Genomic DNA, 24,586 nt, shown 5'->3' with positions numbered 1-24,586 from the left:
ACATAGCGCTCTGTACGAAAATCACTGGCTGTGCTGTGTGCAGTCTGTGGCTGGTTTGCAATGTTGAAATTTGCTATTGTAGTGTTGGGCAGTCGGCTGTTAGCACGTAGCATTGCGCAGTTGGAGTTGAGCAGCCAGCAGTGGTGGATTGGGGGAGAGAGCTAGCGGAATATTGAGAGAAGATGATCAGGACGTGTGTCCATCAGAAAGAGTAAAATTGTATTATTGGATATCATGAATTGATAAATATATATGATGTCAAACTTCCTGGCAGATTAAAACTGTGTGCCCGACCGAGACTCGAACTCGGGACCTTTGCCTTTCGCGGGCAAGTGCTCTACCAACTGAGCTACCGAAGCACGACTCACGCCCGGTACTCACAGCTTTACTTCTGCTGTGAGTACCGGGCGTGAGTCGTGCTTCGGTAGCTCAGTTGGTAGAGCACTTGCCCGCGAAAGGCAAAGGTCCCGAGTTCGAGTCTCGGTCGGGCACACAGTTTTAATCTGCCAGGAAGTTTCATATCAGCGCACACTCCGCTGCAGAGTGAAAATCTCATTCTGGAAATATATGATGTCGTTTGAACATTATTAAGGTAAATCAGTGTTTGTTCTCTATCAAAATCTTTCATTTGCTAACTATGCCTATCAGTAGTTAGTGCCTTATGAGCAGAGAATTTTCTTTAGGTTTTGAAATTATTGCAGAAATCTACGACGTTTCTGAGATTTGACTGAGGTGTTATGATGTTATAATTACGACGACCATGTATATTCTGTTGCTGAGGTATGTTTATGCTGATGCTATATGCGTTATTTGTTTATGCTACGCATCTGTTATGATGAAATATTGAAGAAGTGTCGACGAATAAGGTAAGGAATAATGAACAGTGGTTAGGGACTCTGGTTTGTGAAAAAGGTTGTTGGAAACCAAGAATCGTACTTTAAGAGTTATGAAATGTATGTAAATGCGTGACGACGAAAATTTTTTGGACACTGTTATATTTATAGGATTTTATTTTCTACACATTTGTAACGCAAATTCTCAACCTGTGAAGATATCTCTATATGAGACTGTCACTGTAGTGGAAACTGCTATCGTAAATTTTTCAGCAAGAAAGGTAAGTGACCATCTGCACGCAATACGTCGTGGGCACCCAGCTGCGCGACAGGCGCCTGGAAAAAAGCGTTAGTGTGTGCCTTTCATAGGCACAGGTGGAGGAAAAAAAAGAGAGAGGCCATTATCCTTGCTATTGACATTCCTTTGTAGAAAGCACCGCAAATACGACACGCTTAAACTTGAAAACATATGATTATACTGTGGAGCTCTTAATTTATGATATTTACTAAAATGCCTAATGAAATGATAAGAAAAATTTTACGTCTATTATCTTTCTAGTTGAGAGTTTGCTCATTTTGTTTAATATCTAGTTTCTAGTTGCACTGTAGCATTAGTTAAAATAAAATTTTATAGATGTACTAATATAGATATTTTATGCCTACAGATCCAGTAAATAATAACTTTATGATGTACTTAAAACAACGAAAGAGCACAAAAAGAAATTTCCCTTCACAGGACTTGCATGCATAATTTTCTTTTCAACTACTTCGTAATATTTCTCGTAGAATAAGTTGTGGTGCACCACTTTAATTACATAGACATTAAAATGTGAATAGACATTTTCCTTATCTGCATTGTCGTCATTAGCGTAATATTTTTTCTGCTTGAGCTTTGCCATGTTTAGGTATTAGTTATAGTATTTGCTGCTGCTGTTTGCCATGCATAGTGCTACATAATGTCACTTTGTATTACTTTGTTATGCCAGTTTTACTACTGATTTATTTTTCTTGCTGCTGCACATTGGCTCATATTAGTTGTAATGTTGCATTTCCTCTGCTAATTTAGATTTTCTGCTGCTTGCTTTGACAATTCCCATTTTTTTCATTGCTGTTTGTATTAATTGTTTTGTACTGCTGCACTGCCTCGTCCCTTAGCTTAGCATCTGAGCTCAGTAGATTTAAGTTAGCCTAAGAGGGGGTAGACTATACAAGAGAATGAGTTGCGATCAATAGGAAGAAATGCAGTGAGAAGTTAAACGAAAAAAGTACAGAAAGCAGGTATAGGTAGGATATTCTTGGAAATAAATGATGAGGTAAGATAATAGATAATAAATAATGAGGTAAGAAATATGTGAACATATAAATACAGAAAGCATGCTTGGATAGGATTTTTTTGGTGGAAACAAACGTTGAAATAAGGCGAAAGATCTATGGAATGAAGTTTTGGGTTGGACTGCAGTACCAAATGTTACCCTGAAAACAAACCCTATCCTTTCCTTTTGTGTTATCCCACTATGTGTCTGTGTACCCTTGTGTATTTATTTTCTTCCTGTCTCTGTGTAATGTTTCATAGAATTTTTTCTCTTCTAATACTAAGCTACATTCAGTATGATGAGGAATACTGTTATCCTCAAATATAATTTGCATTAATAACATGTTATTTACTTTGTAAAGATGTTTAGACCTTATTTATTCTGTTTTGTTTTAATACTCACGTGTGAAATTGATGTTTTGAAAGTTATTCTGACCTTTTATATATTTACTTATGTCATAATTCCTGTAACACTGATGTATACGTTCATTTCTATTCTTTTGTAAAGCCCGTATTACAACAAATGTTACCTGTATTGTTATGTTCTTTAATTATGTATTTTGTACCTTTGTTATTGTATTCTCATGTTACAAAATTGTAATTGACACCAGTTCATCAAATTAAATAACTTGTAAGTATTCATTTCACTGCACACATTTATGTTGGTCATAGTATATGCACAATATGTAAAAAAAAGGGACTGTTAGTGTTTGCACATGTGTTGATAATTCAGCAAGGGACTGGTTAACAGCAGTACTGGTTCTAAGGACAATTCCAAAAACTTTGTGAGTGCACAAGTGGTGGTTCATGGACTTGCTATATTGTCCGCAAGACTCTTCGATGGTGCTTGGGCACCTGCACAGTCACGACAGATGGCTGCTCGTCATCTCTACAAGGACTGCAGTGGGTCTGCACCTCTGGAGGCCCACCAATACCATACTCTCTACCAGGACTAAAGTGGGTCTGCTCTGTGATGACCTACATACCAATATTCTTCAAAACTTCGACTGACTCAGCAGTGGGTTTGCTCTGTTGTGGACCATTACCTGTTTGCATGTCAAGAGTCAGCATTATCTTTCTGTTGGAAAAACAACACTATTTCTTCAACACTGCATGGAAATCCATTACTTCTGTGTGAATTTTCTTTTACTGCTCAGACTTTGTGCATAAAATTGTAATTAATACTGTGATAAATGATCAGGACTGTCTTTATGGACTGTGAGAATATTTTAGCTTTTGACCAACTATGTATCAATAAGTGTGTGCAACTGATTTCATTATTATTTGAAATATGAAAAAATTTCAAATCTGTATTGGCCACTGCCCAAAATAATTTGTAAATTTTTTCGTGGGAAGCATGGTGGCTATGTAAGTAGGGTGTTTAGGGTTTTTATTGGTAACACCACATAGCGCTCTGTACGAAAATCACTGGCTGTGCTGTGTGCAGTCTGTGGCTGGTTTGCATTGTTGGAATTTACTATTGTAGTGTTGGGCAGTTGGCTGCTAGCGCGTAGCATTGTGCAGTTGGAAGTGAGCCGCCAGCAGTGGTGGACGTGGGGAGGGAGATGGCGGAGTTTTGAGAGCAGAGGATCTAGACGTGTGTCCATTAGAAAGAGTAAATTTTTATTATTGGATATCGTGAACTGATAAATATATATGATGTGTTTGTTCTCTATCAAAATCTTTCATTTGCTAACTTCCCCTATCAGTAGTTAGTGCCTTCAGTACTTAGAATCTTTTACTTAGCTAGCAGCTGGCAGCTCGCTGTATTGCAGTAGTTCGAGTAACGAAGATTTTTGTGAGGAAGTGATTTATGAAAAGTATAGATTATTGTTAGTCAGGGCCATTCTTTTGTAGAGATTTTTCAAAGTCAGATTGCATTGCGCTAAAAATATTGTGTGTCAGTTTAGTGTTGATCAGAATAGGTAAAGAGCGACATGTCTGAGTACGTTCAGTTCTGCTCAGCTATTTGAAAATCAAATAATGTAAGATGTTTATCAGCACAGTAATTCATTAGTTTTAGTAACGGGAAGTTTCACGCGATATTGGTGCGTTCGCTTCTATTGTGCTTTTTTTCCATAGCTTTGAACAGCGTCTTCCTGTTTTCATCCTTAATCTACATCTACATCTACATATATATACTCTGCTAGTCACCAAGCGGTATGTGGAGGAGGGCACAACTCGAGCCAAAGTCATATTTCCCTCTCTCTACTCCACTTGCGCGGCAAAACGACTGTCTGAACGCCTCAGTACTACTCTAATTTCGCTTATCTTTGAATGGTGATAATTGCGCGGTTTGAAAGTTGGTGGTAATAACATATGCTCTACATCCTGGGTGAAGATCGGATTTCGGAATTTAGTGAGCAGCCCCTTCCGTTTAGCGGGCCGTCTATCTGTAAGTGTGTCCCACTTCAAACTTTCAATGAGATTTCTAACGCTCTCGCTGGCTAAATGTACCAGTCACGAATCTTGCCGCTCTTCTTTGGACCTTCTCAGTCACTTGAACCAGACCGACCTGTTAAAGGTCCCATACAGACGAACAATAAGTCTGGCGAACTAATGTATATCCTTTGTTGAAGGACTGCATCGCTTCAGGATTCTACCAATAATCCACAATCTAGAGATCGCTTTACCCGTTACTTGTGTAATCTGATCATTCCCTTTGAGATCATTTCTAATAGACACACCCAGATACTTGACGGATGTTACCACTTCCAAAGACTGGACATCTACTTTCCACTGGTATGTTAATGGAAATTTTGACCTTGTTATACGCAGAAGGTTACAATTAATAATATTGAGAGATAACTGCCCGTCATTACACCTTACTTTAATTTTCTGCAAGTCCTCATTGATTTGTTCACAACTTCCGTGTGGTACTACTTTCCTGTAGATTACAGCATCATCGGAAAACAGTCTGATCCCGCTGTCAATACCATCAACCTGATCGTTTTTCTAAATCGTAAAAAGCAGCGGACCCATTACGCTGCCCTGGGGCACACCTGAACTAAAATTTGTTTCTGTTGAAGACACCCCGTTCAAGACGACATACTGCACACTGTCTGTTAGAAAATTTTCTGTCCAACCGCATATGTCATCGGATAGGCCGTAAGAGCACACTTTTTGGAGCAAGTGACAGTGTGGAACTGAGTCGAACGACTTTCGAAAGTCGAGGAATATGGCATCAACCTGGGAGCCGGTATCTAGAGCCTGTTGTATATCATGCACAAAGAGGGCCAGCTGTGTCTCGCGTGACCGCTGTTTCCTAAAACCGTGCTGGTTTCTTCCGATGAGTTTCTCCGAGTCTAGAATTATATAACAAATTATATAACAAATCGATGTCAGTGAAACTGGTCGGTAATTATGTGTATCCGATTGATCTACGTTCAGTTTTTGATGGGCTATCCAGTCGGCCAACTTACCACTAAATCTGAGGGCAGTACGATGGGGAGTTACCCTTGTGAGCGTTGAGAAGCACGTGAAAAGACAGTCTTTGATATGGAATGGACTTTGACCATCGCTAAACTGCGGAGCGTGACGTGCTGGCTCGCTCACCTGTGTCCTTGTGCCAGGTGCACAGCGCCCCCGGCGACGCCTCCACGTAGCAGTTGATGGTGACGTCACTGCCGACGGGCGCCGCCACCAGCTGGTTGGACACCTTCACCAGCGGCGCAACTGTCAACAGAAACAGACCGTCACGGTGTGCGCACTGCTGCTGCTAGCTGCGCGTTAGCCAATGTCAACTCCATCGAGCTATTACTTGCCCAATTTATCACACACCGGCAACAGTGTAGAAATGAAGAACAGTTTATATCCCTACCGAGGTTCATTCTCTGGCGCAAAGGTGCACGCTACAGACGACAATTATATGAACCAGAGGAAAAGTGCTCTTGTCAGAATTCAGCAAAAGCGAATACGCTGCTCTTCTAAAGAACCTGACAGGAAAGTGGGGAACCAGTTGCCTCAATCCTCAATCTGCCTCCCTCACGAAAAATTTCGGCGTGCGAACATAGTCTCGCTCTTTTAATACAGAACATTCTAAATCCTGTCATCCAGTATCTCTTTTTATTGAAGCCTTCATATTTAGCCAATGTCTCCACCATACAACGGCAGCTGAAAAACGCTGAGGGTCCAAGTTACTTTTTCAACTATATTCACGTGTTTAAAATTTCTGTCCAAACTGCACCCTCCCCCATACCTGTGTGTTAAAACTCGCTAGTCTGGGAAGGAACAGACCACTTCCTCACCCCTCCCAAAAGACTATGTACGAGGGTCACTCCAAAAGAAATGCACACTATTTTTGTAAAAATACAGTTTTCATTCTGCATGTGTGAAGGTTTTACAGTGTGTAGATACATCCTTCCCGCTTGTTTTAAAACTTATTTCAACCTGTTCCCTTGAGTGGCGCCGTCACAGAGAAATGAAAATACTGTTCCTAAACGATGTATCTACACACTGTAAGTCTTTCAAACATGTAGAATGAAAGACGGATTAAAAAAAAGTGTGCATTTCTTTTGGAGTGACCCTCGTATGTTCTCTCATCCGATTTTTCATTTACACTGTCTCTTCTGAACACACTGCTCCTATCTCCACGCATCTCTCTTTCTCTTATACTAATACTGTCTGCCAATGACCATCAATATCTACTCTCTTTGGCTCCCACTTCTGTTGCCTTCATCCATCTTACTTTCTCTTTCACAGCCTCTCTGCCACCATCACTGGCTCCTCTCTCGTCCTCTCACACTGGCACTACTGGCACCGCGTCCTTCCTCTTCTGCTGACACTGTCTCTCTGCTTCTCTCTTTCCGGAAAAGGAGCGCGAATATTGTCACCAAAATTTTGTGGTGAGATACAAATTCTTCTTTTTGGTGGTCCGACAAAAGCGCTTTCCCGCTGGTTGCCATAGCGTGGTGTGCTTCCTATGCTTCTTATATATAACTACGAGTAATTCTACACGTCAAGGAACTGTCGGTTGGAATGCTGCTGTAGCGGAAGGTGTAGAGGAGACGGTTACGGAAGAATATGGGCTTGGTAGTAGGAATGAGAGACGAGAGTCTAATTTTCTGCAGCAAGATTAGTTTTTGGAGAGGATCCGCATTGAGCAAAACACATTTTTTTTCCTTTTATTCCCCAGACGTCTTTCGCTGACGTTTCAGCATCATTAGTGTGTGTTTTGTTATCTTCTATGAAACAGGAAAAATGCTTTTTACTACTGATTCACACATAAATGCCATTTTAAAGACATTATTTACATATTTGAAAAACTGACAAACTTCTTATATACGTAACTTGTTACCACATGCTGCGGATTCACTGGATTTAATTTAATTTAATGGAGCTGTTTTGTTTCACAGTTTGTCATCTGCCACCATATAGAACATAGTGTAGAACAGTTAGCCGGACGTTGTGGCCGAGTGATTCTAGGCGCTTCAGTACGGAACCATGCTGCTGCTGCGGTTGCAGGTTCGAACATCACGCACATCCTGCTTCGGGCATGGATGTGCGTGATGTCCTTTGATTGTTTAGGTTTAATTAGTTCTTAGTCTAGGGGACTGATTACCTCAGATGTTAAGTCCCATAGTGCTTACAGCCACTTGAACCATTTTTGTACAACAGTTGTTTACTTCGAAAATTTACGACTGGGCATGGTACGGTTATGCCTACCATTAACTATTTATCTGATCAGGTTAAATAAATAAATAAATAAAATAAAAATTAACTAGCACTATCTCGAACATTGTGTGTGTGTGTGTGTGTGTGTGTGTGTGTGTGTGTGTGTATGTGTGTGTGGTTGCAATGTGATTCGCCTACTTTTTCGGGTAAGAGAAACATATGGCAAACACACACACACACAAACACACACACACACACACACACACACACACACACACAGACACACACACACACACAATCGTCCACATAGCGTTAGTTAATGGTAAGCATGCCCAATCGTAAGTTTTCGAAGTAAATTAAAGTTGTATAAAGCTACACATGACAAAACGGCATTGAATTACGTAATATCCAGGAAATCCGCAACATTTGGTAGCGAGGTATCTAAGTAAAAATTTGTCTGTTTTCCCGATCTGTAAATACTGTCTTTAAAAACTCAAATTTATATGTGCACCAGTGGTAAAAAGGATTTCTCCAGTTTTATAGAAAAATAAAAAATCCACTGTAGATGCCAAACCTTTAGCAAACGACGTCTGGTGAATAAAAAAATTAGACTAATAAAAATTGTGTTTTGTTCAAGGCGGATCCTCTCCAAAAACAATTCTATTTGTAAGCAAACATGGATAGGAGAGCTTCAACCTAAAGCTGACTATTTCTGCAATAATTTTCAGTTAGTAACAGCGAATACTCTGCCCTAGAATCACAACAGGAGGAGGTTTCCTTGGAGAATACCGGGAGATACTCAAAGATTTCAGTTAGATTACTTAACATTCAGGTAATCAAATATTGGTCTGTGGATACAGACTCAGGTCACAATTTAATATTGATGAAGGGTAGAAGCTAGTCAGAAGAAGCACTTGTGCAAAGAAATGGGATACTGAGGCACTAAGGAATGCAGAGATCTTTTTGAAGTTCTCAGAGGCTATAGATACTGCGATAATGAACAGCTAGGCAGGCAGTTCAGTTGAAGAGGAATGGAAATCTCTAGAAAGGACAATCACAGGAGAAGGAAGGAGAAACATAGGTACTAGGAAAGTAACTGCGAAGAAAGCATGGATAACAGAAGAAATACTTCAGTTGTTAGACGAAATCCAGTTACGAATACAGAAATATGTGAATTAAGGATGATATAAATGTCCAGTGCAGGGAAGCTAAGACGAAACGACTTCATGACAAATGTGAAGAAATCGAAAAAGGAATGATAGTCGGAAGGACCGACTCTCCATACAGAAAAGTAAAAACAACCTTCGGTGAAATTAAAAGCAAAGTCCGAAACATTAAGAGTGCAACGGGAATGTCACTGTTAAATGGAGAGGAGAGGGGGAATAGGTGGAAGAAATAAAATATAGACGATGGGGAGAACCTGTCTGATGATGTGACAGAAAAAGGAATAGTAGTCGGTAGGGAAGAGATGGGGATCCAGCATTCAAATCGTAATTTAAAAGGGGTTCGGAAGACTTGAGGTGAAATAAAGCAGAAGGGATAGTTACATTTGTAACACCTATATCGAAGTAGGTTTATATTATGTAAATGTCAACCTGTGATTACCAAGGATTTGTTCTTTGTTAGTTAAGGTCATTGATTTGTTACAGGAAATTTAAAGTTTCTAATGTATGTATAGAAAAAAACAAAATAATGTTTAGAATAATGAAATTTTATAATATTTGTATGTTTATAAAGAAAACATTGTATATTGAAAGCTGGTTCATGCTTGGGACATTTGTACTGTATAACGTAAAAGATGAAGGGAAGTCCCTCCGCAACGGAAGTGGCTTGGAGCGATATAAAATGTGGTTCTGGCGGTCGAACTGGGCAGCTCCTTGGTGGGAACGGTACGCAGTCAGTGGCTAGCCTTTACACGGTACACATCGACGGTGCGAAGTGGGGAATTTGGAAGCCATTTTGTAAGGAATTTTGCCTCGGATGTGGAACTGGCTGTGCATGGTACTCTCGGCAATAAAAAATTACTCTAATAAGTTGAAAATCCGTCACCAAGAAGAAATTGTAAAGAGCATTCAGATATCAAGAGCCGTGAGTACAGTTAGCCACCAATTATCCTAATCATGAACCTATGCAGGATCCCCTCCTAAGTGTGTTTCAAACAAACTAATAATTAATTTTTGTGTAGTAAATGTGCTAAAATTCAGTGCCAGTCTGTGTAAATTTTGCTACTTGAAATACCTGCTTCACAGGTGATTAAAAAGGCACACAAGTTAAATTTATTTGAAACATAATTTAGCCTTGATTGCTATCATGAATGATTAATTTGAGGTTAATTGAGCTCAGTGTTGGGTAATTTGCTTTGGAAGATGAAAACATAAACTATCCCAAGTGAGGCTAAGAATTAAAGTTAGCTGAATTCAATCTTACTACTCCAATAATGATAGAATTTGACTAGTGATACAGTATCAGTTTATGGTTCCCCACCGTGTTCTTCTCATATTAGAAAGATAATTGGAATATTATTGCTACTAAAGAAATCTGATACATTCCTGTAAATGGGTGTATAAATAGTACTTTATTTTTGGTATTTATATGTCAGAAGCCCCCCCCTCCCCCCTCAAATGCCCAATCTTTGTTCGGTGCTTCCTGCAGTGACGTCTCAATACTGAGTCACCTAATAATTATTATGAGTTGGGTATAATTTGGCTTTATATGACTACTGATTTGTGCATTAATGGTAACTACTGCTACCCACAACTTAGACTGCCCTGTGTTCCTGTGTATCCAGTATGTTATTCAAAGGGAATCTCAATGAAAGTCACTTCTGCAAATAATATTTAATTTTCTTAAAGATATATTTCCAAATTCATGCATCTAATTGAGCTGGCGACCGTTCATTTGTCTTTTCATTCTATATTAATTGTACCACTTTCATTAACCCCAAAGTTAAAGCCTGTTTAGTTTTTTTCTATTAATGGCACTATATTCAAAATTACTGTCCGATACTTTCATTCATTACACAAACAAGCGGTCAAAAATTTCCCAAATCCTCTCAGTTGGTAACACTGGCTTGTGTCACAGCAAGGGGGTATTGTACATTCCATCGAATTTCTAAAATAATTTGGAGAAATGGCATCATAGGGCTATTCTCGTTGGGGTGCAGAATGTATAAGACTGGCGATATACCATCAGTCTCCTGAAAACATTATCCGCATAGTTCTGAAGAATGAAAGAGCCGACAAGGGCGAATATTGCAGCACAGTCAGCTTAGTAATAAATGTGTCCAAGTTGCTACCAATCTATAGAATAATGTAAAAGAAAACTGAGGATCTGTTAAATGACGATCGGTTAACTTTAGGAAAGAGAAAGGGGCTAGAGAGGCACCTTTGATGTTGCGTTTGTAATGGAAGCAAGACTGAAGGAAAAAGACGACACGTTCATAGGAATTGGCAGCCTCCAAAAATCTTTCGACAATATAAAATGGTCCAAGATGTTCCAAATTATGAAAATAGAGGGGTAACCTATAAGGAAAGGTGGGTAATATAAAATATGTACAAGAAGCTACAGCGAGCAATAAGAGTGGAAGACCAAGTACGAGGTGCTCAGATTAAACAGGATATAAGACAGGGATGTCGTCTTCCGTCTTTACTGTTCAATCTACACATCGAAGAGCAATGACTAACATCAAAGAAATGTTCAAGAGTGTTATTAAAATTCAGACTGAAAGGATATCAATGTTATTTGCTGATGACATCGGTATCCTTAGTGAAAGTGAGGAAGAATTACAGAATCTGCTGAATGGAACAGAAATGAGAACCGAGAAGCTTAACACCAACATTGTTGCTCAAGACGTAGATGACATTAAAGAATTCTGTTACCTCGCTAAGAGAACTTCGCTAGTATAAAATACAGGCCTTAATTTTAGGAAGACATTTCTGAGAACGAGTGTTTGCAGCACAGAACTGATTGGCAGCAGAACAAGGACTGTGGGAAATGCGGAACGGAAGGAAACTAAAGCATGTGAGATGTGGTGCCGCAGAAGAATGCTGAAAGCTAGGAGGACTCATGAAGTAAGGAATAACAAGGTACTCCGCAGAATTGGCGAGGAAAGGAAAACACGGAAATCACTGACAAGAGAGCAGGGAATAATTTCCATGATACTAGAGGAAGCTATAGAGGGTAAAAACTGTAGAGGAAGGCAGAGGTTGGAATACATCCAGCAAATAACTGTAGACGTAATAATAATAATAATAATAATAATAATAATAATAATAATAATAAACAAAGCTTTGATAGTTTATATATTTAGACACTTTTATATAGTTTGATACATATAAATAAATAACCACGCATAGTATAACGTCAATAAAATATGTATGGCTTACATTTTTTTCCGGATATTTTGTTCTTAGAGTGCAGTTAATCGAAAACTTCCAGCGTACGATTTGTTCAATGTTAAAAGAAAATGTTATTAGAAATATTTGCAGTTTTGCCACTTCAGAAATTTTCTGCATTTAAGTTCTTTTCAGGCATATTAAGACCCTTTTTAGCCAATTTTTAGGGTTCTGTGCCTCAGTCAGTGCAAACGGAACCTTAATAGGATTGCTTTATTTTTCGTCTGTCTCTCTCTCTGTTAAAAACGGTTTATCTTAGGAACGGTTAGAAGTATCAAGTTGACGTTTATGACGCTGTGTAATGAACGTTAACTTCCACGTCAGTGCACATAATCAATATTCTGATACTCGCAAAAACACTCTATAGGAAGTATCCCATTGGCCGAGAATCATGAAATTTGGCAAAAGGCAAGGTTTCACAGTACAAGTAAAGGAAAAACTGCGAAAATTGTTAATTTGTAGTTTCATCACACGAAAAAAAGATCTTTTATGCTTTGTTACGCGACGTCAAACTTCAAATTGAAACAATCAGTAGTTTTGCATTTAGGCTGACTGGGTCACAGACTCCTCTGCGAATGTTTGTTTCACATACAACCTGAAACACCTTATCGACTTGCATTAATCGCTCCTGGATAACTGATGACAGATAAATTTCAAAACGTGCCGTGTTAGAAATAAAGTCATTCAGTGCCTAATGTTCGGCTTTTATCATTGCCACCCAGTCAGCCTGAATGTAGAACTACTTATTATTATTATAATGATCGCCCGCCTCCCGCACGACTTTATTTCACATGTATATTATTGAAGTAAAAGCATTTTCGAAAATCTTGGAAAACCTCGTACCGGTATCTTACCAGTATCACCGTCGATTCGCGGAATAAATGAACTGTCTTGTATATATAATTCAGTTTGTACTAAACCCTCAGCAGACGAGTTACTGTAGTACCACTTCGGGCATGTTTCTATAGGCCTGAAGTGCCCAATGTGCAGAGACATTACGCCATAAAGTTATACTGGTGAAAAAATCCTTACTATAATCCTAGTTTTATGACATTAGAATCCTTGTAATGGGCCTATTACGCGTTCAGTACGTCAATTACTATTACACTTACGCCTCAGACATGTTATTACGTGCATATTTTACATGCTTATGTACAGTAAATTTGAACCTCTGGATGTCGTTAACGGATAATGATTTCGAAAAAAAGATGATTCTAGTTTTTTTTAAGAATATCATCATGAGAACATTTCGACTATTTGCAATGTACATAAACTACAGATGTGGCCATCCCCACGATTGGTCCTTCTCATACCAAAAACTCCTGGTTCTTCGAGGATTCCTCAGGAATCGCCCATGAACAAATGGTGCTTTTCTAAGCTGCCTAAAGTCAACCGTCGATCACGCCTAATGCGTGATAAATAACCGGTCTGCTGAATTTGACTGGGCTGGAGGAAATGCCTAATATTAAAATTTTAACCCAGTACTGAGGGACAGCTACAGTATGCTCGGTCTTACGATAGATTTACAAATGGTTGCTACGCCAAGGGCTATTCACAAAAGTTTGCCTTTACCTCTGTGATCAATAGAACCCGACATATGATCCTCTGAATTGTCGAATATTTCCGCCCGGTCTTTTGGAACATTTTGGTGTCGACGTAGACACAGTGAGTTTCACAGCAATATAACGTATATGGACAGGACATTTGAGGGATATTAAAAACTTAAGACGCGCTAGAATGAAAGAAATTTTGAGAGAGGAAAGAACAATGTGTAGTAACTATTCTTCTAGGTGACTGTTGATACTAGAACTATCCATTCAATTTATTATGCAAAACATATCGTTCAACTATGTTCCAGACATGGAGAACACAGTGGTGTACAAATTACGACTGTTAGAGATAAGAAATTTTTCATGCAGGGTGCTGTGACATGAGTATGAAAATCATGTATGGGTACTGCAGGGTTGGTTGTTCTGGGAAATAATTGTTAAGAAAAAACTCGACACGTTACACCGTTTCCGAGTTAATTAGCATCGAAGGTAGCCAATCAGGCCGTTGCACGCACAAATTCAAGCGGCCTGCCAGATACAATGCATAGCAGTTGTCCTAACAGCGTACAAGACAGCCCTTGAGAATGACCCGCCTTTCGCTTTGGTTCGATCCTTACTACCGTCCCATGTACAAGTTTTGCATCGCTCTCTTGTTCGCGTTTAGGAAACCAGATGAAGTGCACGTTTGGCATTAGCGTCTTTGGCGGAAGGCTTGAATTTTCAAGCGCCACGTATTCATCGACAAACGCCAACTCTATTAAGTAACTCAGAAACGGCGCAAGGTATCGACTTCTTTTCTTAAGAAAAAATTCTGAGTGCAGCATACCCTGCAACGCCCCAACATACGTTTGTAAAAAGTAGTCTTCAGCAGTCAACGTGAGAGGCTCTTTGACTAATGTCTCTGTTTCACGAAGCTCAAATGACGAGTACGGTTAATAACACTACAACTTAGGCTAGGCTGCTGTAGCTCTCCGTAGAGTGCATGAGCTCACAACAGTACACAGCTATGGCGCTGAGCATACGGCTGCGGTAAACGTGCCAGGCACTTTGCAGTCACTCCTGTCGATCACCGATTACTCAGGAGATTTTGGTTAGCGGTATACGTCTTCACACTATAACCGTTGCGAGGTGTGACCGCTTAATATAGGGCGGAGTTCCCGTGCGATCTTACTAATAGGAAGAAACATCAGTCTGTTTATACAAATGCAAGAACAGACTCATTAGACAACGAATGATGAGCAAAGGACAGTAACTTAACTTCTATCGCCGGTGTAGTGAGAATAGGAGCAATTAAGTACGGCACTTCCCGGAGACAATGAAGTGTTCGTTAACATGTGTAATATATGTTGTCTGTATTGCACAAAAGAATAACTGTAACTCGTTTTTAATTTAGTTTCGCTTACGTTTCCTAAGCAACGCAGCCCTCCCTAAAAAGCGCACGTGAGCGCACGCTCAAACACACACACACACACACACACACACACACACACACACACACACACACACATTTATAATTATCTCAAAAGTTCTCCACCACCACATCAACACTACCCAGTCCAGCCCAGCACCCACATTTCGTTGCCAACCTCTGCAGTCCTTAAATCACCAAGGTCCAACTGCCATGTGGAGTAACAATATCGAAGAAGGATCTAATGCAGCAAACGCTCGCATACAAGGAACTTTGAGTGCGCAAGTGCTAACAGTGGACCCAATGAACATTAAACGTATGACATGTAGAAGTGCTAAGACTAAATATTGTAGTTATACATAGAGACAGTAACGGAATTGCCTAAAATGGTGTCTGAACGAGTACATATGTAAAGCAAACGATTCAAAACAAAATATCGAAGCAGGCAGTTAAGAAAATGGTTGCAGAATGGTCGTTTCTTCTATGTAGCACTACGGATGCATAAAACTATCGAGTGGAACATCTTTCAGTGAGAAGCAAAAACAAAACAGAGTCACATAAGACGCCTAGTAGTTAATTTCATGTACAAGATAGTAAAGAAATAGTACCTCAGAAAGAAAAGCAGTTAACATCAATAACGAAAGCTAACATTAGTCCATTTACGGAGATTTTATTTTATTTAATAAACAATTTTGTCCAGCGAACCGAGGATTTATCAGATGTATTTTATTGCTGGAATTAGACACCGGCATTTCTTTCGTTGTGCAGCTTCACGAAAATGAAAAAAAGGGTGAAATACATTCGCATCAAAGAAATAAAATGGAACTATTTAGCACCGCATTAGTCGTTTCAAAAGATGCACTTTACGAAAGATAATTCTACGTAACTGATTTCTAATATTTTTATTATTCCGTATCTCAATTGGTACAAACGGAACCCTTAAAGGATCTGTTTGTTGTCCATCTATCTGTCTCTCTGACTTTCTCTCACGAACATTAGATGTATATTTATTTTACAAATTAAGGGCTACGACTCTTAGTGGTGTACAAAGGGAAGTTTCAAAGTCAATGCAGTCAGAAGAAGCCACTTGTGTCACATAATTTGACTTTCGCAAACGCATTCACCAAAATCTATACTGAATCTTCCATTGATCTACAACTACGAAATTTAACAAGAAGCAAGCCTACACAGTACAACCACAGGAAAAATATCAGAGAATGGTGAATTTGTAATTATATTACAACAATTTCTTTTCGTTTGCTACCTGATTCTCTGTCTAGCCGTGCGTCTGTTAATCCCCCTTTTTCTCAGGAACTGGTAAACACATCAATTTGAAACTTACGTCACCCTCGCTGGTATAGTAAACGTTAGCCTCTAAGTCAGTGTAATCAATTGATAGGGCCATTTATGTCTTATATTTAGACACACGCAAACTCACTCATAAAAACCTACAGGGTACTTTCCAGTGAACTAGAATCATGAAATTTATAAACAAGCAACGTTTCGTAGTACAATCAAAGCAAAAAAAGAAAATCAGAAAATGGTTAATTTTTTATTGCTTCACACGAGCAAAATATTTTGTTGTCAATTATTATCTGACTGTGTGTCTGTCCCTCCGTCTATTAAGACCTATGTTAGTCAGAAGTGAGTAGGCGTATGAAATTGAAATTGATCTCACATACTAAGGTTTGTAGTGCTTTGGTGGCGTATAAATGTTTAGCCTCTAAGTCAATGTAAGTAAAAGATCCGGCAGTTTATGTCATATGTTTTGATACTTACAGACCCAGTAATCAAGTTCCACTGATCTACAATCATGAAATTTGGCAAGAAGAAATTTGTCACACTGCAAGTAAAGTGGAAAGTCCGAAACTGTCAATTTGTAATTCTTATTTACTTTTTTTGTTTGCTATCCGACTTCACCTCCCCCCCCCCCCCCCCCCCATGAACCATGGACCTTGCCGTTGGTGGGGAGGCTTGCGTGCCTCAGCGATACAGATGGCCGTACCGTAGGTGCAACCACAACGGAGGGGTATCTGTTGAGAGGCCAGACAAACATGTGGTTCCTGAAGAGGGGCAGCAGCCTTTTCAGTAGTTGCAGGGGCAACAGTCTGGATGATTGACTGATCTGGCCTTGCTACATTAACCAAAACGGCCTAGCTGTGCTGGTACTGCGAACGGCTGAAAGCAAGGGGAAACTACAGCCGTAATTTATCCCGAGGACATGCAGCTTTACTGTATGATTAAATGATGATGACGTCCTCTTGGGTAAAATATTCCGGAGGTAAAATAGTCCCCCATTCGGATCTCCGGGCGGGGACTACTCAGGAGGACGTCGTTATCAGGAGAAAGAAAACTGGCATTCTACGGATCGGAGCGTGGAATGTCAGATCCCTTAATCGGGCAGGTAGGTTAGAAAATTTAAAAAGGGAAATGGATAGGTTAAAGTTAGATATAGTGGGAATTAGTGAAGTTCGGTGGCAGGAGGAACAAGACTTTTGGTCAGGTGAATACAGGGTTATAAACACAAAATCAAATAGGGGTAATGCAGGAGTAGGTTTTAATAATGAATAGGAAAATAGGAATGCGGGTAAGCTACTACAAACAGCATAGTGAACAAATTATTGTGGCCAAGATAGACACAAAGCCCATGCCTACGACAGTAGTACAAGTCTATATGCCAACTAGCTCTGCAGATGATGAAGAAATTGATGAAATGTATGATGAGATAAAAGAAATTATTCAGGTAGTGAAGGGAGACTAAAATTTAATAGTCATGGGTGACTGGAATTCGTCAGTAGGACAAGGGAGAGAAGGAAACATAGTAGGTGATTATGGATTGGGGCTAAGAAATGAAAGAGGAAGCCGTCTGGTAGAATTCGGCACAGAGCATAACTTAATCATAGCTAACACTTGGTTCAAGAATCATAAAAGAAGGTTGTATACATGGAAGAATCCTGGAGATACTAAAAGGTATCAGGTTATATAATGGTAAGACAGTGATTTAGGAACCAGGTTTTAAATTGTGGGACATTTCCCGGGGCAGATGTAGACTCTGACCACAATCTATTGGTTATGACCTGTAGGTTAAAACTGAAGAAACTGCAAAAAGGTGGGAATTTAAGGACATGGGATCTGGATAAGCTGAAAGAACCAGAGGTTGTACAGAGTTTCAAGGAGAGCATAAGGGAACAATTGGCAACAATGGGGGAAAGAAACACAGTTGAAGAAGAATGGGTAGCTCCGAGGGATGAAGTAGTGAAGGCAGCAGAGGATAAAGTAGGTAAAAAGACGAGGGTTGCTAGAAATCCTTGGGTAACAGAAGAAATATTGAATTTAATTGATGAAAGGAGGAAATATAAAAATGCAGTAAATGAAGCAGGCAAAAAGGAATACAAACATCTCAAAAATGAGATCGACAGGAAGTGCAAAATGGCTAAGCAGGGATGGCTAGAGGACAAATGTAAGGATGTAGAAGCTTATCTCACTAGGGATAAGATAGATACTGCCTACAGGAAAATTAAAGAGACCTTTGGAGAGAAGAGAAACACGTGTATGAATATCAAGAGCTCAGATGGCAATCCAGTTCTAAGCAAAGAAGGGAAGGCAGAAAGGTGGAAGGAGTATATAGAAGGTTTATACAAGGGCGATGTACTTGAGGACAATATTATGGAAATGGAAGAGGATGTAGATGAAGACGAAATGGGAGGTAAGATACTGCGTGAAGGGTTTGACAGAGAACTGAAAGACCTGAGTCGAAACAAGGCCCCAGGAGTAGACAACATTCCATTAGAACTATTGACGGCCTTGGGAGAGCCAGTCATGACAAAACTCTATCACCTGGTGAGCAAGATGTATGAGATAGGTGAAATACCCTCAGATTTCAAGAAGAATATAATAATTCCAATCCCAAAGAAAGCAGGTGCTGACAGATGTGAAAATTACCGAACTATCAGTTTAATAAGTCACAGCTGCAAAATACTAACGCGAATTCTTTACAGACGAATGGAAAAACTGTTAGATGCGGACCTCGGGGAGGATCAGTTTGGATTCCGTAGAAATGTTGGAACACGTGAGGCAATACTGACCTTACGACTTATCTTAGAAGAAAGATTAAGAAAAGGCAAACCTACGTTTCTAGCATTTGTAGACTTAGAGAAAGCTTTTGACAATGTTGACTGGAATACTCTCTTTCAAATTCTGAAGGTGGCAGGGGTAAAATACAGGGAGCGAAAGGTTATTTACAATTTGTACAGAAACCAGATGGCAGTCATAAGAGTCGAGGGGCATGAAAGGGAAGCAGTGGTTGGGAAAGGAGTGAGACAGGGTTGTAGCCTCTCCCCGATGTTATTCAATCTGTATATTGAGCAAGCAGTAAAGGAAACAAAAGAAAAATTTGGAGTAGGTATTAAAATTCATGGAGAAGAAATAAAAACTTTGAGGTTCGCCGATGACATTGTAATTCTGTCAGAGACGGCGAAGGACTTGGAAGAGCAGTTGAACGGAATGGACAGTGTCTTGAAAAGAGGATATAAGATGAACATTAACAAAAGCAAAACGAGGATAATGGAATGTAGTCAAATTAAATCGGGTGATGCTGAGGGAATTAGATTAGGAAATGAGACACTTAAAGTAGTAAAGGAGTTTTGCTATTTAGGAAGTAAAATAACTGATGATGGTCGAAGTAGAGAGGATATAAAATGTAGACTTCCAATGGCAAGGAAGGCGTTTCTGAAGAAGAGAAATTTGTTAACATCGAATATAGATTTATGTATCAGGAAGTCGTTTCTGAAAGTATTTGTTTGGAGTGTAGCCATGTATGGAAGTGAAATATGGACGATAACTAGTTTGGACAAGAAGAGAATAGAAGCTTTCGAAATGTGGTGCTACAGAAGAATACTGAAGATAAGGTGGATAGATCACGTAACTAATGAGGAGGTATTGAATAGGATTGGAGAGAAGAGAAGTTTGTGGCACAACTTGACTAGAAGAAAGGATCGGTTGGTAGGACATGTTTTGAGGCATCAAGGGATCACAAATTTAGCATTGGAGGGCAGCGTGGAGGGTAAAAATCGTAGAGGGAGACCAAGAGATGAATATACTAAGCAGATTCAGAAGGATGTAGGTTGCAGTAGGTACTGGGAGATGAAGCAGATTGCACAGGATAGAGCAGCATGGAGAGCTGCATCAAACCAGTCTCAGGACTGAAGACAACAACAACTTCCGACTTCAGACTTGAAATTAAAACGTTATTGAAAATCTTGAAATCAATGTGACCAATACTTCGCCAGTGTCAATTTCGATAATAGGCAAACATCGTCGCAATCCTCCTTTTCTGGAATGTATAAACTGTCTATGTGTACACAATTAAGTTTGTACGGAACTCTCAGTGCACGACTACTACACACAGATAGAGAATTTTTTCTATTAAATAACTGGGATTACAGCAGCAGGAATGTGTCAAATTATGATTTAGATAGACATGAAATGATATTTTCCAAGTAACACATAAATGCGGTCATATTACATCTATGTTTGGGTCAGATTTTTGTTGAGAATAACTATTTCGTCATAGAAAGTATAAAAGTTGCTGGTACTCGGCATTTGTACGTTTTCTTCAGTAATATACATAATATTCACTACTGATGAAAATAAAACAGTAAATAGTTTGCGTAAGCTAATGTGTAATCATGTGCCATGTCTATTTTTTTCCTACCACATCATGAGTTTGTTGTTAACTCTCCGCCATCGCACACCTCCCGAGTGACAGCCTGATCTATGTAGCGTGAAGTATTATCTAAAGCTGAATTGAATCTGTCATACTATTTCACTTTCAGAGCACTATTGCTGCACCATCTTTTCTTTGTTAAGTGCTCTATCTGTAGTAATATCCTAGTTTCATATTTGTAACGCATTACAGATGTGTAACTCATTACCTTAACCCATTCTGTTACTGCTGCAACTGACTTTGCTATTCTATCTATTCCACATGGGATCTGTCTCATCTGCAACACTTTTTTAGTAATGGTTTGTGAAGTCAGCTGTTAACACTGCACCGTTTTAGAGGTATGTACGAAAGTTTCCGCAACTTAGTTGAATCATGAAGTCTACCAAACAGTTACCATGAACTCCTCTAGTTTTCATGTGGTATTTTCTTTGCACAAACTTGTATTGATTCAGAAAGCTATTTGAATAAAGAGTGAATAACTGATAAGTTTTCTCTATCATTTTCAACCTACTCGGAGCTTCACACATGACAGTCTCTATAACTTCAGTGTGCTTTTAGCTGTTGATCCACAATGTGTTCTCATCTAGGAATAAATTTGTGCAACATGTTGTATTCTCAAGTACAGTTTAGTCTTGGATTACCATTTACTACACGACTCGAAATATAGTGGATTGTTACTTGTAGATACGCTTTAAAACCCTCTACAGAACTGATAATGCCTTTATGCTTTCACCGCTAAAATGAAAGTTCTCTCGTTCGAATGTGTAAGTCAGGATACTGGAAATAATTACGGTGATAAAACGATTTAAGAAAAAAGAAAAATTTTCTATTCGTCGACTCATATTTATTATAAATGTACCCAAAAATTAATTATAATGGAGTAAACGACTTCCTAAGTTAAGAACAGAATTTGTTTTGTTACTTACATCGAAAATCGTGAGTCTTTTTATTGCGCTGCTGTCTACTTTGGAGGAAATATACATTTAACCGAATACCAGGCAGAATTTAACAATTTATAAACAATTACACAATATCCCTCTACATATGTTTAAATCTTTCAGTGTGAACAGCCGTCTAAGAATGAAACTGTCAGTTTTACATTGAAAAAGATGCTATTTATTCGTACCAGGTGCCATTGTTATCTGTAGCTGGTAACTGTTTTATTTTATCGTCAGAATAAATTCATAATTACTTGAATTTGTAAAAGTTTTCAGTTCAGTGCCTCATCAAAAAAATGTGTGTGAAATCTTATGGGACTTACCTGCTAAGGTCATCAGTCCCTAAGCTTACACACTACTTAACCTAAATTATCCTAAGAACGAACATACACACCCATTCCCGAGGGAAGAATCGAACCGCACAGTCTATGAGTGCAGCGCCTCAGACCGCTCGGCTAATCCCGCGCGGCAGTGCCTCATCGATGGATGCAGCTGTACATACCTTTATATGAGATATGTAGGCAGATTTGAGAGTGAATTATAGGTTACGTAATGAGCAGAAAGCAACAATATTATGGATGGAGGCGCATCCGTCGATAAAAGTTGATAATCGATGGACTCCAGGAATGTGTTACAGCGTCATTTCTGTTCATGTTATTTCTTATAAGTTTGCCTATCGTATCAGTTTCAATGCAAGATGACAGAATTACTTATTGGTATATATTCTACACAAATAATATCAGTACCACATTACATCTTGACAAGACACATTTGTTACAAATACTGGCCTACACCTGTTATTGACAGGTACTGTGCTTTTCTTTTTTTAATTTTATAAACATTAACATTTGATTACTTGAACTATAAATCACAGATGAAGCTGGTCATGTCAGCTCCTCGAAGTAACACTCTGTATCTACGGCTTGGTTTGTCCATAAAGGAACTACGTGTTTCGACTTGCAGTGGAATTCTTAGAGAGAGCTGTTCATCTACAAAGAATTTATTGCAAAACAACGGTACGACTTGTATTGAAAAGAAGCCTATTATTTCACGACCGCCTTCTTAAGAAAATTCCAAGGACGTGCTTTTAGTATGAGAATTGCGTACAAATTTCAAACAAACACTAAAGGAAGTATCGTCAAGACAAAAACTGAGTTACACTTCATAGCAATGTTTTTGTGGGATTGAGTACTTTTTTTACCAGCATTCGAGAACACAATGAGTTGTCTAGGGGAAATGATTTTGAATTAGATTAAAACTAGCTTCGCTACCTGTCAGACATTTTGCATTACTGAGCATTACTGGGCAAATGATCAAAACGTTTTACTGCTTTATACTGTACTCCTCTCTAAGCCATTGACAGATTTAACAATGGGTAATAAAGGTCATTTTTCACAAGGTGTTGTAGATATGTGCATGACTGTTCTTCTCAAACTGTGGTGAATTATGTATGAGGAATATTATTTGCGAATATATGTAACTTTTATAATTATATATGTGTTTATGATTGTGACATGCAATTTTCTGTGCACTATCAGATAAATACGTGGTAATACTAGTATATCCTGCAAACGCTTTGCTTGGTGTGCCAAGGTTTTCATGTCCGAGCTGAGCAATTATGAGTGGTATTGTGTAACATGCAGTTTCTATTAGTGTGAACGACAATTCGGTTCCTCTAAGCTACGTGTCTCGTTGGTGAGCTATGTAAAGCAATTCATCATCCACCAAACAATTCCTTGCTTTTTTTTTAGGTTTCATGAATATTGTGTGAATAAAGTCTTTCTTAGGTTTCGGTATAGATGCCATGTGGTTCATGTAATTTTTACTTAAAAATTGTTAGAAAATCTTTACATATTTATTGAGCCACTTTCCCATCATTAAATTTAAAGTATTTATACAAATTTTCTTTTCAAGTGGCTGTGTGACCACAGGCTTATAAATTAATTCGTATTTGGGACCTTACAGTTATAGCCTATAGCTATGAGCCAAAAATGCTCTCTTCCTATAAGGTGGAGCATATTACATTCCTTAGACGTCAAATAATAGTTCGGTTGTTAGCAAACTTGATCATTAAGGCTAACTTAAACATTATGTATGCCGTACTTAGTCACTGTGCTAAGTGATTACTTTGTTAACTTGCTCATAAAGGAATTTAGATGGCGATACAACATCATAACAACACTTTAAGTAGTCAATATTTATACGTACAGAAGGCATTACAAGCAGGTCAACTGTCTGTATACGTTTTTATATGCACTCAGATTTAACACACACGCCGCTTCCTAGTTGTATGAGTCAAGTGACATTTTCGACACCGCATTACGTCTTTTTCTCATGATTTCTTGCAGCATGTATTGGTATCGCCGTTTGGTTTCCTGTTTTTGTACCAGGTTTTAGTATTCACTTTTGTTATTAGCCATTTCACTTGACCTGTAAACGCCTAATGAATTCAATATAACATTTTGCTAACTGTCGTGGTTTTTGGGCATTTGTATTGGTATTACATTGTAGCTTTCTGTATTACTGGTGGTTTGTGCCTTTTTGTTTTGGTATCGGCTCTTCAGGTTGAGCAATTCGCATTAATTTTGTGATAACCGCGTCTTTAATATCAAATATTGTGTCGTGTTTCTCTGGTCCTCTGCTTTTATATGTTTTAGAATTGTTTGGATTGCTCTCGGCTAAAACCCCCAGTATCCCTCTGCTGTCCCGACCTCTTTGATATTAAGTATTAAGGATATTTATGATTCTTTGCTTGAAGTTTATATTTCGGGGTCATGGGATTCGGTAATGCCACTGGTCGGCATTTTTAAATC

General features: G+C 38.9%; 1 protein-coding gene and 2 non-coding genes across 3 annotated transcripts in view; 1 reads left to right on the top strand and 2 right to left on the bottom strand.

The window, feature by feature from the left end:
* The window catches only part of LOC126266677 (lachesin-like), an 890,041-nt gene that overhangs the window by 25,593 nt on the left and 839,862 nt on the right, over positions 1-24,586 (bottom strand). Inside the window, exon 7 of the mRNA XM_049971099.1 lies at positions 5,701-5,820. Within this exon, the coding sequence (XP_049827056.1) occupies positions 5,701-5,820 (120 nt within the window). The remainder of the gene's footprint in view (positions 1-5,700; positions 5,821-24,586) is intronic.
* On the bottom strand, positions 286-360 carry Trnas-cga (transfer RNA serine (anticodon CGA)). The gene has a single exon. It is a non-coding gene; the product is annotated as a tRNA-Ser (tRNA).
* On the top strand, positions 418-492 carry Trnas-cga (transfer RNA serine (anticodon CGA)). The gene has a single exon. It is a non-coding gene; the product is annotated as a tRNA-Ser (tRNA).

The sequence above is a fragment of the Schistocerca gregaria genome, chromosome 4 (assembly GCF_023897955.1).
Source record: "Schistocerca gregaria isolate iqSchGreg1 chromosome 4, iqSchGreg1.2, whole genome shotgun sequence".
Lineage (NCBI taxonomy): Eukaryota > Metazoa > Arthropoda > Insecta > Orthoptera > Acrididae > Schistocerca > Schistocerca gregaria.
This window is presented reverse-complemented; position numbering and strand designations above follow the sequence as displayed.